Raw genomic sequence first — 22,681 nt, 5'->3', positions numbered from 1 at the left:
AGGAGAAACTAAATATTTCAGGACGACTTGTGAAAACCTGGTTAAGAAATGGAAGACCTTTTGTGAATTGCAAAATGCCGGTCAAATATTGAGATGATTATCCCACTTATTTTCAGCCTCTTTCAAGATGTGGGATGGGAAAACAAAAGTCTAGGAAGGCTGAGTAATTCACTAAAACCTAGACCTTTAAATGGAGAGTCCTGTGCCCATTCCTCCGCAGTGCCGTTCCTTCGGTGGGAAAGTTGGAAGGCCATGCAGGGAAATTGAGCTGTAAAGCCGCGGACATGAAAAGAACCTGTGCACGTTCGTTCTTCAGTCCTGTGCACACATGATGAGCCGTGCTCCGAGGCACCTGTCTGACCACGGTTTGGAAGGAAAGGATACTGGAGCCTCGGAGAACACCTGTTGAAGCCGTTCAGGAATGAGGAAACGAAGGTTCGAAATTAGATGGTAAAGACATGAGAGGAAGGAAAGAAAAGTAAGGCAAATGATAGAATCAGGAAGCAACTTATTTTTATTTTTTTAAGATTTTATTTATTTGAGAGAGAGAGTATGAGTGGGGGGGAAGGGGCAGAGGGAGAAGCAGACTCCCCACTGAGCAGGGAGCCGGATGCAGGGCTTGATCCCAGGACCTCAGGATCATGATCCGAGCCAAAGGCAGACGCTTAACCCACTGAGCCACCCAGGTGCCTCAGGAAGCAACTTATTTTGAAAAAGTTTTCAGAGCAGCTACAAATATGCCAGGCTCTGTTCTAGGCACTGACAACACAGCAATGGACAAGACAGACAAGATTCTGGCTGTCCTTGAGATGACATTTTATAGGAAATAGATGATAAAGTAAAAAATAGTAATAATCTCAAATGGCAGTGAGTTCCCCAAAGGAAATAAAGCAAGGTAATGTGATCATGGCTGGGCCTGAGTTAGAAGAGCCTGGTGGGAGTCACCAGGGGCAAGGTCTCGGGCAGGGAACAGTCTGCAGAGCCCCCAAGCCTGTGAGTTCAGGGGACAACAAGGAGGCCCCAGTGTTGCTGGAGAAGAATAAGGGGGCAGTAGCAGGAAAGCAGGACAGAGATCTCTAGGGTTAACTGAGTTTGGATTTTATTCCAAGTAAGATGAAAGCCTGTGAAGGTTATAAACTACAAAATGGCATGATCTGATTAATGCTTTAAAAAGATTTGTATTTATAAAAATAAAACAAAAAGGATTAGGGTAGCTATGGTATGGAGAATGAATTGTAAAGATGGAAAGAATGGATGGATGCCTACTGACCAGATAGAAGGCTCTTACATTAGTCGAAACACAGGTTATGATGGTTTGAACTGGGAGGGAACAATGAATATGATGAAGAGGAGTCTATTCTGGATATATCTTGAAAGTAAACAAGCAAAACTGATTAGTCTATGAAACAGGATGATAAATTTTACCATTGGCCAAAGTAGATAGATTACAAAATGGTTAAAAATGAAGTTGACTTCAGTTTTGTACATGTTAAACTTGATGAAGCAAAGAAACATCCAAGAAGTGATGTCCACTAAGGGCTGGAAAGAGAAGACCAGCCACAAATGGAAAGTCAGAGCAACAAAATAAGCTGAGGAGTCACTAGCCTAGAGATAAGGTTACAGAGGATGAAGATTGTCCAATTTAAACTCACCCCTTTGTCCTCATAATGGGTTTTAATAATATTATTAATATTAATATTAATATTATTAATAATAATGCCCTTATTTGGACTGGAATTTAAGTCAATGAATGGTTAATCAATCTCTATCCAGAACCTCTTTTTCATTTCTTTTTTTTTTTTTTTTTTAAGATTTTATTTATTTGACAGAGAGAGAGACACAGTGAGAGAGGGAACACAAGCAGGGGGAGTGGGAGAGGGAGAAGCAGGCCTCCTGCAGAGCAGGGAGCCCAGTGCAGGATTTGATCCCAGGACCCTGGAATCATGACCTGAGCCGGAGGCAAACGCTTAATGACTGAGCCACCCAGGCACCCCCTCTTATTCATTTCTCTATAGTCGTGTGCATGGGGTGGAGGGGCAGGATGCCTTTGCACACACATGTGTATCTCATGCTAGAAATATAAGAGGTCCAGTAGGAATCGAGATAATAGTTATATCAACATGGAAAACCAGGAAGTGTGAATATTTACCAACAAAGTCCTATTTAGGCAAGTTCATGAAAAGGGGGGAGAAAAAAGCTTTTCAGTTCTGGGTGCATATCCTACTATGTAAGACTTACAGACCATTTATCTCTTTTTCCTCAATTTTAGAATTTCCATTCAGCTCAAACACATTTGAATCTTTTATTCAGATCACTTTGCACCTAATGAGGCTTAAAATATGGCTGCAGCTTCTTTAGCAAAGTTCTTCTGACTAATAAAGAATTTGTGGTTTTTCTTTTGTCCTCAGTTGCTATACCTGCCTTTCCAGGACTGCCCTCATTTTACAGAACTTAAGGAGGAGACTCTCAAATCGACGGAATTCCAGAAGAGGTTGCATCCTTACAAGGTTAAAAATCATGTCATTTAGTGTTGCACAGGAGGGTGAGGGTCAAGAAAAAGGATGAAGCTCCAGCTTCTTAAAAAGTGTGGGAGGAATGTGTCTGCCCGTGGCCGGTTAGAGCAGTGGGTTAAAACATTTAATGACAGTCATCACTGTCTGGTCCCCGTCCCTGCGTGGGGCCACAAGCCAGTAAAGAAGCCAGTCCCTTTCTAATCCTATACCCATGTGCCAGAAGGAACCAGACGAAAGTGCATGGCTGGGTCAGAATAAATGCAAGGCTAAAATGATCTGCCCTAATGACGCTGAGGGGCTGGGACCATTGATTTCATATATAAAGGATAGTCTTTTTTATTTTGTTTCCACTTTGCAAAATACCCCTTTTTAAAAGACGATGCTTAAAAGGTAGATATAATGCTTTGTGTTTTTAAAAAACAAAATTTTGAATCTCTAACACGTTTCCATGGTTCAAAAATTTAAAAAATATAAAAAGGAATACAGTGGAAAGTCTCTTAATGACCCCACAGGTAACTGATGGCAGCATTTTCTTATATAGTCTTGCAGTTTCTTTATGCATATGCAAATAAATATGAATATATTCTGGTAGTATCCCCTTTGCTACACAAAAGTAGTATACTGTATTCACAGAGTTGGACACCTTGGGTTTTTTTCATTTAACAATATATCTTAGAAATATTACTCAATCTGTACGTAAAGAGTTTCCTCATTTTTTATAACTGCATTGGAATTCGTGGACGTACCATACTTTCTTTAACCAGTCTATATTGATGGACAAGTGAGTCATTTCCAATCATTTACAGTCTGTGTGAGTATCTTGTGCATCTAAATAATTTCACAAGAATATCTGTGGAATAATATATTATAATAATAATTAACTTGGAGAATGCACAACTCTATGATGTTGAGTATTCCTTTCTTGGTACATTATCCTATTTGTTCTTCAAGAATTTTTTAAGATGGGTGCCTGGGTGGCTCAGTTGGTTAAGCGACTGCCTTCGGCTCAGGTCATGATCCTGGAGTCCCTGGATCGAGTCCCGCATCGGGCTCCCTGCTCGGTGGGGAGTCTGCTTCTCTCTCTCTCTCTCCCCCTCTGCCCCTTCCCCCAATGTGTGAGTGCTCTCTTTCTCTCTCTCTCTCAAATAAATAAGTCTTTAAAAATATATATATAATCAAGTTATTTTTCTCCTTGGATCAATTACTAAGGTTAATTATATTCGTAGATTTGCTACTAATGAGCCATCTTTACATGTCTAGACTCGGGCCCCTTTTTTGGATATTGAATTATTTGTTAATATTTTACTCAGACCTTTTGCATTCATATTCAAAGTATCATTGGACTATAGTTTTCTTTTCTGGCCAGTATTTTGTCAGTGTCTGTGTTGCCCTTAGTTCATAAAAATATTTTGGAAATTTTCTTTTTTTTTTTTTCCCTATACTCTATAACAGTTAAAATAGCATTAGAATAATTTACTCTTGAAAATCTTGGTCGAATTTCTCCATAAAGTCATCTGGCCCTGGGGCTTTGGTTTGGTTAGGCTTGGTTTGGGGGAAGATCTTCAACAATTATATTTATTTTGTGGATATCTGTTCAGGTTAAATTGGCAAATTATATTTTCCTAGAAAATTTATCCATTAAATAATATCTTCCACAAGGATTCCCAGAAATTGCTGCCAAATTCATCAGGCAGATAGCTGAATAGTGGGTCTCATTACCATGACAATCCAAGAATAACACAGAACCTAGAGAAATGTTTGCATCCCACCCAAATTTCAAATGTATAGCTAGATAGCAGGTCCAATTTCTGTGGTATATTCCTGAGGTGCTTTGGCCTAAGACATGGTTTCCCTTCTCATCTTGATCAGTCATTTATGTGTGAGTTCTACCCCACCTACTTCCCCCAAAATTTTGAGGTAGTACACTTGGCCTGATTCCAGGACAAACCAGGAACACGTGGCAGTAAGCCAGCGTGCACCCACATTTTTACTGTAATCATGAAAAATGATCAATTAGTGTTTGTGAAATTCTCTGGGTTCATATTACCACAGCCAATATTCCCGCTGCACTTTTATGTGAAGAACAGTGTTCTCAGTGGGGGCAGATTTGCCCCACAGAGAACACGGGCAATGTTTGGAGACACTTTGGGTTGTCACAACTGAGGGATTAGGGATGATGCTCATGATCTGGTGGGTAGAGACCGCGGATACAGCCAAACACGCTACAAAGCACGGGGCACCCTCCACAACAAAATTATCCAGCCCCAAATATCAGTAATGCTGAAATGGAGTGACTCTAATGTGGAAATGTTTTCTCTGTCCGTGTGTGTTTCAGGATTTTATAGAAACCTTGCCAACATTTACAGGATACCATACCCAGGACCTTTTTGGAATGTGGACTAAAGTCTATGACCCTTTATTTTGTGAGGTAAAAGAAAAAAATATCAAAAATTAACTTGCAATCTGATTTTTTGACTTATGCCTATTTTGAAACAGATGAATACACTTTCTTACACTTTTTGGCAGATATATTAATTATGCTTCCTTTGACATTGAAACATAATTCAAGACTTCTTTACATTAAATTGAAAACTGACTTTTTCTCTCCATTATTTATGTTTTCACACTTTCAAAAATTGCAGGCAAAATTGCTTTTCTTCTATGTCTTGCCGTTTACTTATTTTTCAGTCACTCAGGAATGCTGGGCTCCTGTTACGGATTTTAATGAAAAAAAGCAATGTTATTATATAGACAGAGCCAAAAAAAAGGGGGGGGGTACCTGATTTCTGGATATAGAAATAAGCAAGACAACTTTAAGCCAGGCTATTGAAATTGGTTTATTGGGAATCTCTTCCTTGCCATACATGCATATGAAATAACCTCTGAAACTCACTTACCATTGGGGTTTTCAAGGCTAACTTGGTATTTTTCACTCACTATGCACCACCTACTGGCCAAAAGGAGTACTCTGTAATCCTGTTTTCCTGACTGGGTTCACTGAATCCTGGGGCAAAATTCTGACCACCCACAGGACTTATATCCACCTCTGATCTTGAGGTCATCATAAGGGCCTGGGGGCCAGCAATTATTTTCACGGTTCCGTGTCAGTAACAAACGACACAATTTGCCCCCCTCCATAACAGTTTATTGACCTTCACATGACCTTCCTGATATTTTCACTTTATCATTAACATCTGTTTCAAGGAAGACTTATTAGCCTTATAAAAGACTCTTGAGGGGCACCTGGGTGGCTAGTCGGTTAAGCATCCAACGCTTGGTTTAGGCTCAGGTCATGATCTCAGGATTATGAGATTGAGCCCCATGTCAGGCTCTGCCCTGGGTGTGGAGCCTGCTTGGGATTCTCTTCCTCTTCCTCTGCCCCTACCCACCCCACCACACCCCCCACCAAATAAACAAATCTTAAAAAAAAAAAACCTCTTCAATAGAGACAAGAGCCCATATTTTGGTTCAAGTCTTAATTTTTTTTTTTCCTTCCTTACTACGGGTTGATATGAGCTGTTGCATGATGTGGCCATGGTGCATGGTTTCCTTTTCACTTCTTTCCCACTTATTTCCTCCCTGGGTACTCCACTTTGATCTCCTCTCTCAAGTACTCTCTCTCTCTCTCAATCCTACCTTTGAATCTGGATTCTTAATCAACTTTTCATAGCAAGTAAGAAATATCGGCAGGAAGTCTACACCAGTCCGGCTGTCTAGCTTATTCATCCATTTAATACATATTCACCAAGATCCTACTGTGTGTACAGGGCACATTCCCCAGAAGGCAGTAAACTGGAAGCTGATGGGAGTGGAGGGTCTGGTACTGAAGGCTCCAGAAATACATTGCCTCTCCCAGTTGTCCTCTAAGGGCACTCACTCAGCTTTGACAGAAACATCATCTAAGCCTGTCAGTGTCACCTTCCCCCTAGGTTCATAGATCTCTAAACCTTTCATAAAGGAATGAGGTACATTCTTGCCCTACCTCACCCTTACTCTGCAAAATAGGAATCTCCCTTTGCATACACAGTTCAGCCAAAAGCTATGGACTTGGTAGGAAGGAGCAAATCAGTCTCTGTGAATTTCCCTTCTGAAAATCAATACCACTACTTATCACAAAATAGTTTTCCTAGGGATGCCTGGGTGGCTCAGTTGGTTAAGCGTCTGCCTTCGGCTCAGGTCATGATCCCAGGGTCCTGGGATCGAGTCCCACATCGGGGCTCCCTGCTCAGCAGGGAGCCTGTTTCTCCCTCTCCTGCTCCCGCTGCTTGTGCTCTCTCTAATAAATAAATCTTTTAAAAAATAAATAAAAAATAAAAAAATAAAGTTTTCCTAGAGAGAAACAACAAGATAAGGCTAGACCCAGTAGTTCTTGTGGGACAAAGAAGACAAAAAATCATTTAAAAATACACATTTTCTTCCCTTTTTCTTTGCTACAGAGTGTTCACAATTTCACTTTACCCTCCTGGGCCACAGAGGACACCATGACTAAGCTGAAAGAATTATCAGAGTTGTCCATCCTGTCCCTCTATGGAATTCACAAGCAGAAAGAGAAATCTAGACTGCAGGGGGGTAAGTATATAAAAAAGTAAAAGGACTGTGCTAGATTTGTGGTGGAGTGATGGGGGCCTGAGTGTCATCCCACCACTAATCAGCTGTGTGACCTTGGACTGGTCCCTTCATCGCTCCTACACTGGTTTCCATTCTTCAAAATGGGGATAATAATGATACCCTCCTCACGGGTTGTAAGGATTAAAATAAATGTGTGTATTCAAAAGGTTTGGGACAAACAGTACCTGGTACATAATACACTGTCAATAAACATTATGTGTTTTCATAGTCATTAACGTTACCCACTCTGGGCCTTAGTTTTCCAATCTGGGAAATGGACGCTTTGGGATAAAGCTAAAGGATCCTTTTCATCCTTTCCAGATCAAACGATTAAGGATTTTGTATCTAAGCCCCACGGAAAGCAATTGTGTCTGGCGGCCTATAGGATGAATTTTTCAAGTGGGAAGTATGACAAAAGGGGCCCATTTTCCTGAGGTAGCAATTGTTAAAGTTAGTAAAACATATTTTGCAGACTAATTATGTTATGTAGATTAATACATATTACAATAGGTAAATTTATGACACAGCTTAAATTTTTCCATTGGTGTTGAAAGGCATTTATTTCTCAGTGATGCCTCCTTTCAGCTGGATTTGGCCCTTCATAGCATAGGACATCCTATCATAATAAAAGTAGACCTGGGCAAGAGGCTGCCAAGCCCTTCTAATCAGGATAGGTAGGTGGAAGAGAGAAGGTAGAACCAGGCAGAACAGCAAGAGACGCTGATGCCTCTGAGGTCAATTGCGCTGTAGGCCAAGACATCAAAGGGGGCGTCACCTCTAGGGGCTGTTAATGTAGACATTAAAAGTGAGGATGGAGAGCAAGAGGAGGTCCATTATGTCAGGTTGACATTACAGTGAGGAAATTCTCAGCCACAGGAGATGTTCCAAGTCATAGACTCTGGACAGTTGGAGAAAAACAGAGCAATCACATCAAGACTCCGACCATTACCAGACCCTCTTCACTGTGGGGTCAGGACCAGTTCAGCAGAGCCCCAGGAGGAGACTTAGAGGCAAAGCATCCTGGCTATGACCAGACTGGGCAGATGTTCACTGGACATGGCCCAGGCAGCAGCCCAACCTGATGTGTAAACAAAAAAGGAGGCAGAGGGTGGACGTTGGTCCCCATTGGCTACACATACACCAGGTCTTAATCCTGAACCACCAGGTACCAGAGGTAGGACCCAATCCCAAGTCACATCAGAGGGTGGAGACAGGGCTCTTGATTGAGTTCCCCCACCCCAGTCAAGATGGTCTGAGCAATTCAGCCCTCACTACTCAACATGCCGTCCATGAAGCAGCAAGAGCATCCCCAAGCCTCTGGTTGGAAATGCAAAATCTCAGGCCCCACCCCAGATGAGCTGAATCAGAATCTGCATTCTCCTGAAATCCCTAGGCACCTCACGAAACATGAAAGTTCAGAAGCACTTCTCTAGATGCAAGAAATGCTGAAGAAATAGTCAGGGAGAGCCAGGCAGAAACTGAGAATAGTCTAATAACAGATGCAGGAGTCTGCATAGGAAGAAAAACTGGGGGATTTCCTCGCAGTTTGTTCATGTTTCCTCTTCTTGTTTTCCTTTGACTACTAGACATTGCATTTCAGGGAAGTAACTTCTCGCTCAATCCGGTTTCCCTCTCTTATGAGTGTGTTAAACTAGATTCTGTCTATTAAGAGTCCTTCCCTAAGCTGTTCTTTCAGTCTCAGACTCCAAAGGCAGGTATTTGTGTGAATGCACCTGTCCTATTTTCTGGAGAAGTCCAGGCTATTGACTGGCCAGGAAATTGTTTCCTGAGTGATCCCTGCCAAAACCCGAGTTCAGCCTATTGTTTGGATCTGGCTAGGCCAGGGAGGTTTGGCAACTGCATGCTTGTTGGATGATGAAGCCACTAAACACAATCCTACAGAGAAAACCTGTATAGTCTGGGTGACACAGAGTCACACAGGAACATCAGGATTTTGGCACATTCCGATCTGTGCCAAAACTTTTGTTCAATCAGTTGGTTTTAGGGATGACACAGTTTGGTACTCTGTACTCCTCCACCCACCTCCTTCTACACAGACACACACACATCACAAAAATTCCTAAGGTTCATTTAGGAATTTTTGATATATGGCTGGTCATATCTGTATTAATGCAAACCTCTCCTTGCTGTGCTCACCAGGTTGGTGTAAGCTACTGCCTGCAAGCCAAATCCAGCCTGCTGCCTATTTTTTATAAATAAAATATGATTGAAACTCAGCCACATTCATTTAGGTAGTGCTATGGCTGTTTTGGGGCTTCGCCCCGAGAGGGAACTGTTATGGCTGACCATAGGGTCCACAGAGCCTAAAACACTGACTGTCTAGCCCTTTACAGAAAAAGTATACCAGCCCCTGCTGTAGCTCAAGAGTGTGGGAAGGGAAGTTTTTGTCTTCCAGTCAGTGATATTTTGTCTAGTGTATGCAGTCAGTAAATGATGCAACAGGGAACTCAGAAACTAGCCTGTGTTACGGGGTAGTCAAATGATTAAGACATGCTGGGTTCAGAGACGTTCAGCCCCTCTGTGCACAGGGTGTGGAATCTTGGGCATGTTGCTGAATATCTCTGAACCTCCGTGCCCCTCCCATAAAACATAATTATTGGCACGCCAGAGCCTGGGGGTAACTGTGGTGGTTACCCCTTGGTTCTTCTGGGGCAAGGTGGACAACCACCCCCAGAACCAAGAGCTGATCTCATATCCCATTATCAACACCAAAGGCTGCTGCAGAGGCACCTGTCGAAGGACAGGTTGCTGATGGGTGATGGTGTTGTCCCTAAAGGACGCTGAGAAAGCCACCTTCGCTGAAGCAGAGTGATGTAGACCTGTTGGAGATGTGGCTTCCAGGTTCTTCTATTCTTAGTCAAGGGAGTCCCAGCATCTGCAGAGAGAGCAGACCGCCTCCCTTCTTAATTAACCCTTTATGGTGCCTCTTGGTAGACAGATGAAAAAACAGTCTCTTTGTACTATTTTAGGAGCTTTTTGAGGGCAGGAGTCTGATTCACCTAGCATAGCATCTGACCCATGGTAGCTGCTCAGTGTGTTTGCTGAGTGGACCACAGAGTCGGGAATGACAGTCTGTTAACATCAATGCCCTGCTCTTTACAAAAACAAACTGGTCATTCTGAAGCCAGGAGAGTACACATGTAGTAAAGAAACCACCGGGGTGCCTGGGTGGCGCAGTTGGTTGAGCTTCTGACTCTTGGTTTCGGCTCAGGTGGTGATCTCCAGGTCGTGGGATCGAGCCCCACATCCCGCTCCACATTCAGCATGGAGTCTGTTTCAGACTCTCCCTCTGCCCCTCCCCCTGTGCTCTCTCTCTCTCAAATAAATTAATAAACCTTAAAAAAAAAAAACCCACCAGAAATATAAGGAGTCTTCAGGTGATGGTTGTGGAAATCCCTGGGGCACCATGTCCTCAAGCCAGCACCTGCCACCCCAAGATACCACTCAGCCTTCAGTGTCTGCCAAGAGGATGGAGACTCTGAGTTGTGTGCCTGCCCTTCACCACCTCAGGAACAACAACATGAAGGGCAAGAGCTCTCCTCTATGGAGCCCTCAGATGGAAGATGCTGGCTTCCCCTTAATAGTGATCCCCAGGGTAACCTGGAGAAATAGTCCACAGAAAATATTCCATGACCTCTACAGACATCCAGAGAGCTGCTTTCTCCCATGGCCTCCCAATGGTTTGACTCCCAGAGAGTAGAAGCAAGAGGGATGAAGACAGAATAGATGCCAGGCTGTCATTTCAGGGCGGCCCTGGAGAAGAGCACTAGCTAGCAACTGTCTGAAAAATGCCATTTGTAATTCCTTCCAAGTTCCTCAACCTCCTATCTCAAGCTTTGACAAAACCTGGGGATAGTAAGGTCCTCGTGTGTCAATCCAACTCTCCTTGCCCAGTCTGTATATGAGTCACTGTATGTCGCCGGGCCTCAGCTTTCCCACTGTAAATGGGGGATAGAAGTCGGGATTCAGTAAAATAACATAAAGCAAGACCAAAGTAATTTCTTTCCCTTTCTTAAGTTTTAAGAATCATGGCAGGGAGAATCACGAAGTAGGAATTAACAAAAAGTTTAAGCCCATGTTTGGTTCAGCTCCTTTGTTGATCTGTCTTTTCTAAGGTGTCCTGGTCAGTGAGATCCTCAATCACATGAAGAGTGCAACTCAGCCATCAAACCGCAGAAAACTTGTCATGTATTTTGCAGTAAGTGTTTTCACCTCCGCTCAACATCCATTCAGTCAGACAGTAATCTCTTTAAGGCAGGAGCCTCATTTTCTTCATCATCATTTCCCTATTGCCCAGTAGATGGTAGACATTTTAGATATTGATTCTTCAGCTCTCCTAAATATGTGTATAGATGACCACCTATGTGGTTGGCATTTTTAAATTATATTTTGTTTTGTTTTTATTTTAAATTTTAATTTTAAAATTAGATACATAATTCTGGCCCTTGAGGAGCTTACAATCTAAGGACTGACGAGAAGTCATAAGCACCATGCAGAGCAGTATAGAAATGCAGCGCAAGCAAGTGCTTTGGTGACACAGAGAAGGGAAGCATCACTTCTGTTCCAAACTAAAAGCAGAGCATGAACGGGATGCGGTGATGAATGGGATGCAGGCAGGGAGAAACGATGTGGAGGTAAAACCACAGACGAAGGCCATGTTTCAAGCCTCCAGGACTGGGAAGAGAGTGGAGCCATTAACTGAGGTGCTCTTGGGCCAGGGGAATGTAACGATTTAGACAACGGGTTTGAAATGCTAGGGAACTTCCAAATAGAAATCTCCAGGAGGCAAAGGGACTAGAAGAGAGAAGGGGAAAAAGAGCCGCAATGTGAAGTTAGAGCCAAACTGGGTGCAGAAAGAAAAAGGGAGGTCTCGGAGAAGACTTCAGCCTTGGGAGCAGAAGCCAGGGAAAGAGGCACAGTTCAGGGGGGCCAGGGAGATTGGGGGGCACGGAGATTCAAGGGGTGCATTGAGCACTGAAATGGCTGTCCGTGGAGTCTGCAATGAGCAGGGAACCCGGACACACAGTATGGGAACTCGGTTTCCCACCCACTTCTCTAGGACAGAGGATTTCTCGGATGTGGTTTGGCTGGAGAAAGCCATGTTTTCATTCTGCAGGAAGATGGATGGGGTGACTCCAGATACAGGGAAGTTTGTTTATCAGCAGAGGTTCTGAATGGTATAAGACAAAGAGCTCATGGACGGAACAGAGTGTGGTCCTTCCTGGAGAGGGGCTTCTGGAAACCAGTCCGTTCTGCCAGTTTCTTTAGTTTCTCATCTGGTTTCCCGTTCTAACTTGTATGATTTCTGGCAAGTTATAAATCTGTAAGTCTAGTTCTTTCTCCAATAAATCAGTTCTGAGCCCTTTTTAATATGTGTATACTGCCATATAGTTTAGGCAACCAGATGTTATGCCCATTTTGTAGATATAGAAGCTGAGGACTTTCAAAGATTATGTAATTAATTAGTGGCCAAACTGGGACTGAAAACCAGCCCTATGCCTTCCAGCCACTCTGGAATAAACAATTAACAATTATTTTTCAGCTATGCGCTCTATCTCCTCACATTTTAACCTCTCTATCATTTATAATCTTATATGTTCTTCCCCAACTTTACTTTTTTAAGATTTTTTAATTCATTTCTTTGAGAAAGAGAGACAACACAATCAGGGAGAGGTAGAGGAAGAGGGAGAAGCAGACTCGACACAGGGCTCGATCCCAGGACCCTGGGATCATGACCTGAGCCAAAGGCAGATGCTTAACCGGCTGAGCCACCCAGGCACCCCTTTTCCCCAACTTTAAAATCACACATTATTCTAATCTGCAGAAGAAATATAATCTAGCATTAATATGTTCCAAAATATTTTAAAATATAATGAAAATCAATGAAACAAGCTAAAACAGAGATGTTCCACTGGGAAAAAGCATGGTTCAAAACCCGAACACTAGACTCAAATTTACTTTCCTCCATTTTAGGGTTATATGACATTAAGCAAGTTACTTAATTTATCTGGGTTTGTTCATCTTTTTAATGGGAATAATGATAGGTAAAAAAAAAAGCGTACTGCCTCGCACACAACAGATGCTCCACCAAAATTAGTTCTTCCCTTCTAACATGGGGGTATGGCAAATTTAAGTGAATCAGAAACCATAGTTCTCTACAAGTGCTTAATACTACCCTTGGAATGTACATCTGAACCAGAGGTAAAGATCAAAAATGATTTATTTCAAATCCCCACAGCATGACACTACCGTGAGTGGCCTACAGATGGCACTGGATGTTTACAATGGACTCCTTCCTCCCTATGCTTCCTGCCACATAATGGAATTGTATCTTGAGAATGGGTAAGTATCTAAGAGGTGCTTTTCTTTCTTTTCTTTTCTTTTTTTTTTTTTAAGGTTTCATTTATTTGACAGAGAGAGATACAGCGAGAGAGGGAACACAAGCAGGGGGAGTGGGAGAGGGAGAAGCAGACTCCCTGCTGAGCAAAGAGCCCGATGCGGGGCTCGATCCTAGGACATTGGGATCATGACCTGAGCCGAAGGCAGACGCTTAACGACTGAGCCACCCAGGCGCCCCTCTAAGAAGTGCTTTTCACAATTAATACCACTGGCCCCCAGGTTTTATTATTATTATTAGCTTAAATTTTTAAAAAATATTTAATTTTCAGTTAGGTACATAAATTTAAAATCATAAACTGAACATAATAAAAAATAAATAAATAAAATCATATACTATGTAAAGTAATTCCCTAAGTTAAAAATATTGCTACTTTTCCACTTTCAAATTTCATGAAACAATTTATCCAAACTCTTTGTATGCATCTTAATTTGTGTCTTCACCATTAGGGCCAATTTGAGTCCCCTAAAACTGTTTTCCAGATATATTAACTAATAAGGGTAATTTTGGCTGCTGTACAAATGAACCTCAGGTTCTCAGAGGCTTATCCCAATGGACATTTCTTTCTCATTCATCTAATACTCCAATAGGGATGTCCCTCACTTGTGGCGCCTGATGGCTCAGTTGGTTAAGCGTCCAACTCTTGATTTTGGTTTAAGTCATGATCTCAGGGTTGTGAGATAAAACCCGACATCAGGCTCAGCACTGGCCATGGAGCCTGCTTTAGATTCTCTCTTTTCCTTTTCCTCTGCCCCTCCCCCCCTAAAAAAAAAAAAGAGAGAGAGAGAGATGTCCCTGGCCATTAGGAGGTGACTCACCCATGGTGTAATTTGGGGACCAAGGTTCCATCTCTTTAAGGTCTATAGTAAGGCTTTAACTGCCATAGATACACTAGTGATTCCTCTTTTTTTAAAGATTTAATTGATTTTTTTGAGAGAGAGAGAGAACATGAGCCAGAGGAGGGGCAGAGGGAGAGGGAGAAGCAGGCTCCCCACTGAGCAGGGAGCCCGATGCAGGACTCAATCCTAGGACCCTGGGATCATGACCGGAGCCGAAGGCAGACGCTTAACTGACTGAGCCACCCAAGTGCCCCTAGTGATTCCTCTCTGATGGATTTGGGCAAAGTATATTGAAAGGATTCACAATTTTAAATCCATAAGAACATTCATGATTCAGGGGAAGAAGTCAAAATATCAACATTAACAGAAGTTTGGAAGAAGTTGATTCCAAAGCCCTTGTGGATGACTTAGAGGGATTTAAGACTTCAGTGCAGATGTGGTAGAAATAGTGAGAGAACTAGAACTAGAAGTGGAACCTGAAGATGGGACTGACTTGCTGCAATCTCATGATAAAACTAATGGATGAGGAGTTGCTTCTTATGGATGAGCAAAGAAAATGGTCTCTTGAGATGGAAACTACTCCTGGTGAAGACGCTGGGAACATTGTTGAAATGACAACAAAGGACTGATAATATCACATAAACTTAATTGTTAAAGCAGCAGCAGGGTTTGAGGGGATTGACTCTAATTTTGAAAGAAGTTCTACTATAGGTAAAATGCTATCAAACAGCATCACATACTACAGAGAAATCATTTGTGGAAGTAAGAGTCAGTCAATATGGCAAACTTCACTGTTGCCTTATTTTAAGAAATTGCCCCAGCCGCCCCAGCCTTCAGCAACCACCACCCTGGTCAGTGAGCAGCCATCAACACTGAGGCAAGACCCTCCCAGCAAAAAGATTACCACTTGCTGAAAGCTCAGATGATGGTTAGCATTTTTTTTAGCAACAAAGTATTCTTAATTACAGAAATAACACTATTGTACACTTAATAGACTACTATATAGGATAAACATAACTTTTATATGCACTGGAAAACCAAATAATTCATTTGATTCACTTTATTCTGATATTTGCTTTATTGTGGTGGTCTGAAACAAAACCCACAATATCTCCAAGAAATGTGTGTAGTCACTTGGTCCCACCTACATGCAAGGGAATCTGGGAAATGTCACTTTTCAGCCATAACTCTATTATATGTAAAGAGAATCATGAATTTTGATAGACTATTAGTCATCTTTGCCGTATCATCTTGAGATAAAAGATGCTATTACTGGGAAAGTCATCCCAGGGTATAAGTAGTCATTCACATAATAGTTGGAAGTTTTTAAAAACACATCTCTAAATGAATATTTGTGGTTACTACTGTGTATGTGGCTTTTAAAAGCAAAGTTTTTTTTTTTTTATTTTTTTTAAGATTTTATTTATTTGAGAGAGAGGGAGACAGCGAGAGAGGGAACACAAGCAGGAGGAGAGGGAGAGGGAGAAGCAGGCTTCCCGCTGAGCAGGGAGTCCGAAGCGGGGCTCAATCCCAGGACCCTGGGATCATGACCCAAGCCGAAGGCACATGCTTAATCACTGAGCCACCAGGCACCCCAAAAGTGAAGTTTTTTTTAAAGATTTATTTATTCATTTTAGAGACAGAGCACAAGCAAGAGGGGCAGAGAGAGAGGGAGAGAATCTCAAGCAGACTTCGCATCTAGCGCCGAGCCCGAATGGGGGCTCCAGTCCCATGACCACGAGATCATGACCTGAGCCGAAACCAAGAGTTGGATGCCTAAACAACTGCACCACCCAGGCGCCCCTGAAAGTGACATTTTAGAAGACTTGTTTGCAGTTGTGAGGTTACTACCCCAAGAATGATCACTAAATCCTACTACCGTTTCTCTCCTGCCTCTTTGGCAAATAAGTCCATAAGGCCCTCATACTAGTTTTATAAGGTTGGCATACACCTTGTTTTTTCAAATAAAGTATCAAATAATGAGGGAGTATAAGGACTTAGGTATACACCCACACTCTCTTTCTGAGGTGTAATTTTGACAAATCTGGATGTATATTTAAGCACATGTGTTAAATATTGCTCAGTTCCAGGTTTATTGCCTGGATAAGGAAAGCAGAGATACTTTCATTCAGAGGAAAACCTAAAAGAAATCCTGAGAGGAAAAGAGAAAATGAAGCAAATGAGAATCATGAAGGGGAGAGAATAAGAGAAGGAAAACCCAATACCCTACCTGCCCCCCACTTCTTACTCAGAGGCTCATCAGATCACCCCAATTCCCCCAACCATCGCCTCTCAGCTCCCTCTCCAATTAAGTATCCTGGTCCCCACCTCTTTTGCCCCTGGTTATCTAACAAACCAGCCCTCCCATTTCCACCCTCTGGATCTGGCCAACCTGCCCCAATCTCCCCACTCCCACACTTAAGTTAGCTAATATCTACTCCTGTAAATTCTTCTCCTCTTAACTTGTGTCTTCTTAACTTCTTTTTTTTAAGATTTTATTTATTTGAGAGAGAGAGTGCGTGCATGGGGAGGGGGGAGGAGCAGAGGGAGAGGCAGGCTCCCTGCTGAGCAGGGAGCCCAATGTGGGGCTTGATCCCAGAACCCTGGGATCATGACCTGAGTTGAAGGCAAATGCTTAACCGACTGAGCCACCCAGATGCCCCTAACTTCTTAACTTCTAACTACAGCTGACATAGGCCAGGTGGAAAATAATTCAATGGCAGTTCAACAACACAGAACTAACAGCTCCGTCTTCTACCTTCCTCCACCAGGGAGTACTTCGTAGAGATGTACTACCGGAATGAGACCCAGCATGAACCATACCCCCTCACATTGCCAGGCTGCACTCCCAGCTGTTCTCTGACGGAGTTTGCTGAGCTGGTTGCCCCTGTGATCCCCCAAGACTGGTCCACGGAGTGTATGCCCACCAGCAATGACGAAGGTACTGGGGATGTTATGGATTAGAAAGGCAGAATACCCTTTCTCCAGGCAGATGGTGGCTTTGAGAATATAACTCGGCCATCACCCCCAGCTTTGAAGGAAATGGGCTTGGGGTGATAATTGTCTGTTTCAGGGACCCCCAATTTCAGTCAACTCCTACCTCTCCACCAGGTCCTGTCCCCACTTGGCCTAAACTTTGACTTGGTTTTTTCAGTGTTAATAGAAAAAGACGTGTCAAAAGAGAATCAGAGATAAAGTTTAGATCAAATTTCATGGGGCTGCCATGAGCTATATGATTGGCCACATAGAATGTTTTGGGTTTGTTTGTTTTTTTTTTTAAGAACTCCCAGCTATCACTTGAGCAGGATTAAATGAGGTTGTTCTTTAAGTGTCGGAATTGAAACAGATTTCAAACAAAATCCACAATCTAGAGTGAGAGCAAGGAAGGGACGAAGTTAATCCTAGGCAGATGGGCAAAGGACCAGCTTATCTATTAGTTCCAGCCTTCTCACAAGGAGAGGCAGAGAAATGGATACAGTGGAGCGATCCAGAGAAATCATCTACACTGGGAAACTGGTACTATCTTTTTCTACTTATGTTAAAACGTATTGGGTAGGAAATCTGAAAAGTAAATACCTCTTTGTGTCCTTTAGCCCTGGAAAATCCATGTTACTTTTGAAGAAACCAAAAGCAAACTTGCCAGAAAACTTTACTGTCTATAATATATACGGCAGCTCTTGGGGCACAAACATCCTAGCGAATAAGTAATTTTATTTAGGTGCACAACACATCAGAGATGAGAGCCCTACGTCAGTGGTTTCTCTTGAAGATGGTAAGAGATGTTGACTCTGGAGTGGATTTAAGAGAGAAAGTACAATGACACATATCAGACTGGAACAGAATTAGAAATGTAAGAATGTTCTAAATGCCTCCACGATCAAAACTCACTGGAATGTCGAAGGTATGGCTGTGTGATAGCTTTTCTGGGGACAAAAGGGATGTGTAAGGCTTTGATCCTGAGACCTTCAGAAAACCTAAGCAAGCTCACAGGTCCTGCGGAAACTACTCACCGTACGAGAAGAAATCGTGTGCAAAGGACACTCTTTAGAGTCCTGTAGATTTGCCAGGTGGCAGATGCAACACGTCTAGAGAACACCGTGCCACGTTACTGTTACAGATAAAGATGAAATGGTTTCTAGAGATGGTTTCTACCGGATGCCAGAGTCCAGAGCAAAGCCATTCCCTTGCCTAGTGGGTTATGGGATGACTGACATTAGACAGTGATTCATATATTTATTTGTATTATTTTTTTCCCAAGTAAATATTTGCCCCAGCGCTACCATCTAATTACCCTTCCTCCCCCGTGCATGTACCTTTCCTCCAGCAGTAAGCCAAATGTAAAAGAGTGAATAAAGTCACTAGTAGGGAGTTCGAAAACATTACTTTTATAATGAACTGTGAAAAATGTGTGTGTGTTTAATTAGAATAAAATCCCGGAAGGACAGATTTGAGGGGTTCTAGTTTTGTTTGGGGATTTTATTTTAATGTAACCAGAGGGAAAATATTAATGTAAAGTAAAAATGATTTTGACTGGCTTAGATGAATATTTTACATTGAAAATGTATTTAGTTTGGACTTTACTGCTTCAGAAAAAGGCTAAGCTGATGGATGGCTCTACTTCATCTACTAATGGGGAACTTGCAAGAAAACACCCTTGGAAAATGTGCAATGTAGCGGGGAAGCAAAAAGATACAGATTACACAGAATAACAAGGCTTATATCTTATGACTACAAGAGTTGCTAGGAGACAAGAGTTAACTGGATTCAGAGGGAGGGAGTCAGTAAGGAATGGCACAAAAGGCTACCTGTAAGAGGTAAGAGCTGCACCATCTGAAATCAGTTTGGATGGCGGTTTCTAATGGTGTGGTACAAGGTATTAGAAAGCCATTTATCAAATGTCTTAGTGGCTTGAACCTGGAAAGGATAGGGGAGTTACTCAGCAGAAGATTCTGGGTCGGGGCGCCTGGGTGGCTCAGATGGTTAAGCATCTGCCTTCAGCTCAGGTCATGATTCCTGGGATCGAGCCCCACATCGGGCTCCTGGCTCAGCAGGGAGCCTGCTTCTCCTTCTCCCTCTGCCTCTCTCCCTGCTCATGCTCTGTCTCTCTGTATCTCTGTGTCTCAAATGAATAAATAAAATCTTTAAAAAAAAAAAAAAGAAGAAGAAGAAGAAGATTCTGGGTCCAAGGAGATTCCCACAGGTTTCCCTCAAGGGGCCAATTCTAATAAGATAAAATATCATCTCCACAAAAGCAAGGATGTTTATCTGTTGTGTTCTCTCTTATATCTGTCCTCAGAAATACCTGTGCCTGACATGGATTAGTGCTCAATAAATATTTGCTCGAAGAATGTATAAATTACTTACCCTTCCTCCCTGAACCTACTGTCTTGTCTCTATCTTGATTAGTAGTAATCCCCAGTAACCCGGGAGTTACTTTGAATCTCATCCTCTCCTTTATTCTCCATAGCCAATCCATCACCTCCTCTTATCAAACCTATGTGTAGAGTGTTTATAAAATTCTTTTCAAGACACCAGTATCAGGGCACCTGGGTGGTTCAGTGGGTTAAGCATCTGCCTTCAGCTCAGGTCATGAGCCCAGGGTCCTGGGATCGAGCCCCACATTGGGCTCCTTGCTCAGCGGGGAGCCTGCTTCTCCCTCTACCCCTCACCCCACTCGTGCTTTCTCTCGTGCGCACTCTCTCTCAAATAAATAAATAAAACCTTCAAAAAAAAAAGGATACCAGTATCAACAACTCAGTATTCAAAAAGAGTGAAACTAATTACAAAATATGTCAATAAAAAGAAAACTTAGGGATTGTGCTGGAGCCAGAGCTTACCAACCTCAGGAGTGGAATGTGCACATCCCTTCCCAACTCTGAATCCAAAGACTTGACTTCAACAGTGTGAAATTGGTCATGGTGTCAGAGCAGGAGCATTTTCACCACAGAAATCAGCATATGCCACAAGTCAAAGTTTTATTTTTTGTTTTTGATCCAGTTTACTAGCACACCACTGGTTTTAGCTCATAGGGAGCATATTAAGAGTCTATAACATGAGGGGCACCTGGGTGGCTCAGTCCGTTAAGCGGCTGCCTTCGGCTCAGGTCATGATCCTGGGGTCTTAGGATCGAGCCCCACATCCGGCTCCCTGCTCAGCGGAGAGCCTGTTTCTCCCTCTCCATCTGCCTGCCACTGTGCCTACTTGTGCTCTCTCTCTCTCTCAAATAAATAAATAAAATCTTTAAAAAAAAAAAAAAGAGTCTATAACATGAGGTGGTCTCCAACAAAGTGAATTCAATAACTGAACTCCTTTAAGGAAAAAGGATTAGATTTGTTCCGTGGTCTCAAAGAGTGATGCTTGGGGCAGCAGGTAAAAATTTCAGAAAGACTGTGATCAGTGTTGGGTAAAAATTTCAGAAAGACAGACTATGATCAGTGTTGGGAAATTCCTGGAACAAGAAGTCCTATTTGCCTTGACAGAGACACCATTAAGCAGGCCAAAGTACACAAGGTTATAGGCATTGAATGATTCCTTAGTAGGGCCACAAAATTTAGCAAATAAAAGTATAGGGTGCTCAGATACATTTGAATAATAGCTTTAACTGCTGGATTTTTATATGTTGTGGGGGGGAAAGATGGTTACAGAACATTTCGGGTGTCCTGAGAGAGCCAATACAGAAAGCAGGACAGACCATTAAATACAGGACAAATCTTGGACATGCAGAATGCCTGGCAACCCCGCCACCCATGAAATCCTACCCATACCTGTAAGCAGTGTTATTCACCAGTTCTAGTAGACCCAATCAATTTCATTCTTCTATCAACTAAATTAAGCAGAATCTTTCCTGGGAAATTCATAAGTCTAAGTTCCATACTATGTTACTTGAAAATGATAAAATTCTTTCTTTAGAAAATACGTCCTTGGGACTTTCTTGGGTGGCTCTATTGTTAAGCATTTGCCTTCAGGTCAGGTCATGATTCCAGGGTGCTGGGATCAAGCCCCGCATTGGGCTCCCTGCTCAGTGTGGAGTCTGCTTCTCCCTCTCCCTCTGCCACTTCTCCTGCTTCTCTCTCTCTCTCAAACAACTAAATAAAATCTTTTAAAAATTTTAGAAAATACTCCCTTAATTCCAAAATTTTACTGATACTGTCAGACTTTCTTTGCTAGCCATCTCCCAAACCCTCTCTCAATCTCCAACATCACATATTTAGTGGGAAGGAGAATTAGTGGTGGGAAGCTCTAGTTTCCCCTTATAAAATTTGTAAAGCTGAGACTCTGCAGTAAATATGCACATGCCCAAGGCAAGATCCAGACCTTTTTCCTCCTTGACTCTTCAGACAATGCCTAGAATCTGGTACCTTCAGTCAAAATTTACTAATTGAATAAATGTTCAGCCCTGGGTTGTCTGGGTGGCTCAGTTGGTTAAGCGTCCCACCCTTGATTTCGGCTCCGGTCATGATCTAAGGATTGTGAGATCCAACCCCAAGCTGGGCTCCCTGCTCAGCAGGGCATCTGTTTAAGATTCTCTCTCTCCCTCTCCATCTGCTTCACCCACCACTCTGTCTCTCTCTCTAAAAATAAATAAAGTAACCTTTAAAAATAAATAAATGTTCAGCCCTTCATACTTAGCCTGACCTCTTCATGGCTGGACCCAGATACCAGAAGCCTAGAACCTAATTGTTCAATAAATCGGGGAGAAAAGCTATTAATGAGCCTCAAATGTGACTGTACTATAAAGACCCAGTCACTGACTACATATACATATGTATATGCCAATTTGTCTGTGTTATATGGTTGTTTTCCACATAGTTACCTTGGCATTCTCTTGTTCCCCCATTGCTATTTAGAGCCCCTGTTCCATGATACCCCTTCCAGCACTTCCCCTCCCTCAGAGAGAAGGCCAATCAGAGCACCTGTTTCTCATTCTTGTTGCCACCATCATCAGTTTCCCAGGACATGTGTCATCATTCATTAATGACATTGGGAACTTGCTTTGGTATACACCAACTCACTCCTCACTCCCTGTCCTCATCTAGGCAATTCTGATATCACAATAGTGGTCCATCCCGTACCCTGCCCACCACAGCAATATCCAACCTAGATTAAACCAACCACACAGTTTCTGCATTCTGACCGGCTGAGTGAAGCAGAAGCCTATTGTTACCACTGCAAATTAGGAATATTGAAATTTCTTTTCCAACCCCAGCTGGATCTTTCAACACTGCTTGGCAAACGTATTCACCCTTACGGGACTCTTTTCCTATATTCTACAGGAAAGCCTTGTTATTTTCCCCAAACTTTTA

At 42.5% G+C, this 22,681-nt stretch overlaps 1 protein-coding gene across 2 annotated transcripts in view; it reads left to right on the top strand.

Annotated features, from left to right (window-relative positions):
* The window catches only part of ACP3 (acid phosphatase 3), a 47,754-nt gene that overhangs the window by 14,869 nt on the left and 10,204 nt on the right, over positions 1-22,681 (top strand). The window contains exons 5-11 of one of the 2 annotated variants that reach the window (XM_064587872.1): positions 2,409-2,507; positions 4,849-4,941; positions 6,950-7,082; positions 11,258-11,340; positions 13,381-13,484; positions 17,150-17,319; positions 17,972-18,817. In XM_064587872.1, the coding sequence (XP_064443942.1) occupies positions 2,409-2,507; positions 4,849-4,941; positions 6,950-7,082; positions 11,258-11,340; positions 13,381-13,484; positions 17,150-17,319; positions 17,972-17,997 (708 nt within the window). In that variant the 3' untranslated portion in view covers positions 17,998-18,817. Of the gene's footprint in view, positions 1-2,408; positions 2,508-4,848; positions 4,942-6,949; positions 7,083-11,257; positions 11,341-13,380; positions 13,485-17,149; positions 17,320-17,971; positions 18,818-22,681 lie in introns of those variants that run through there. The other variant, XM_045903787.3, reaches the window with a different exon arrangement.

This window comes from Mirounga angustirostris, unplaced genomic scaffold, assembly GCF_029215605.1.
Source record: "Mirounga angustirostris isolate CCGP_5_RB_7025 unplaced genomic scaffold, mMirAng1.0.hap1 SCAF_1, whole genome shotgun sequence".
In the NCBI taxonomy this organism is placed as follows: Eukaryota; Metazoa; Chordata; class Mammalia; order Carnivora; family Phocidae; genus Mirounga; species Mirounga angustirostris.
The sequence above is the reverse complement of the archived record's forward strand: the minus strand, read 5'-3'. Positions and strand labels throughout refer to the sequence as shown.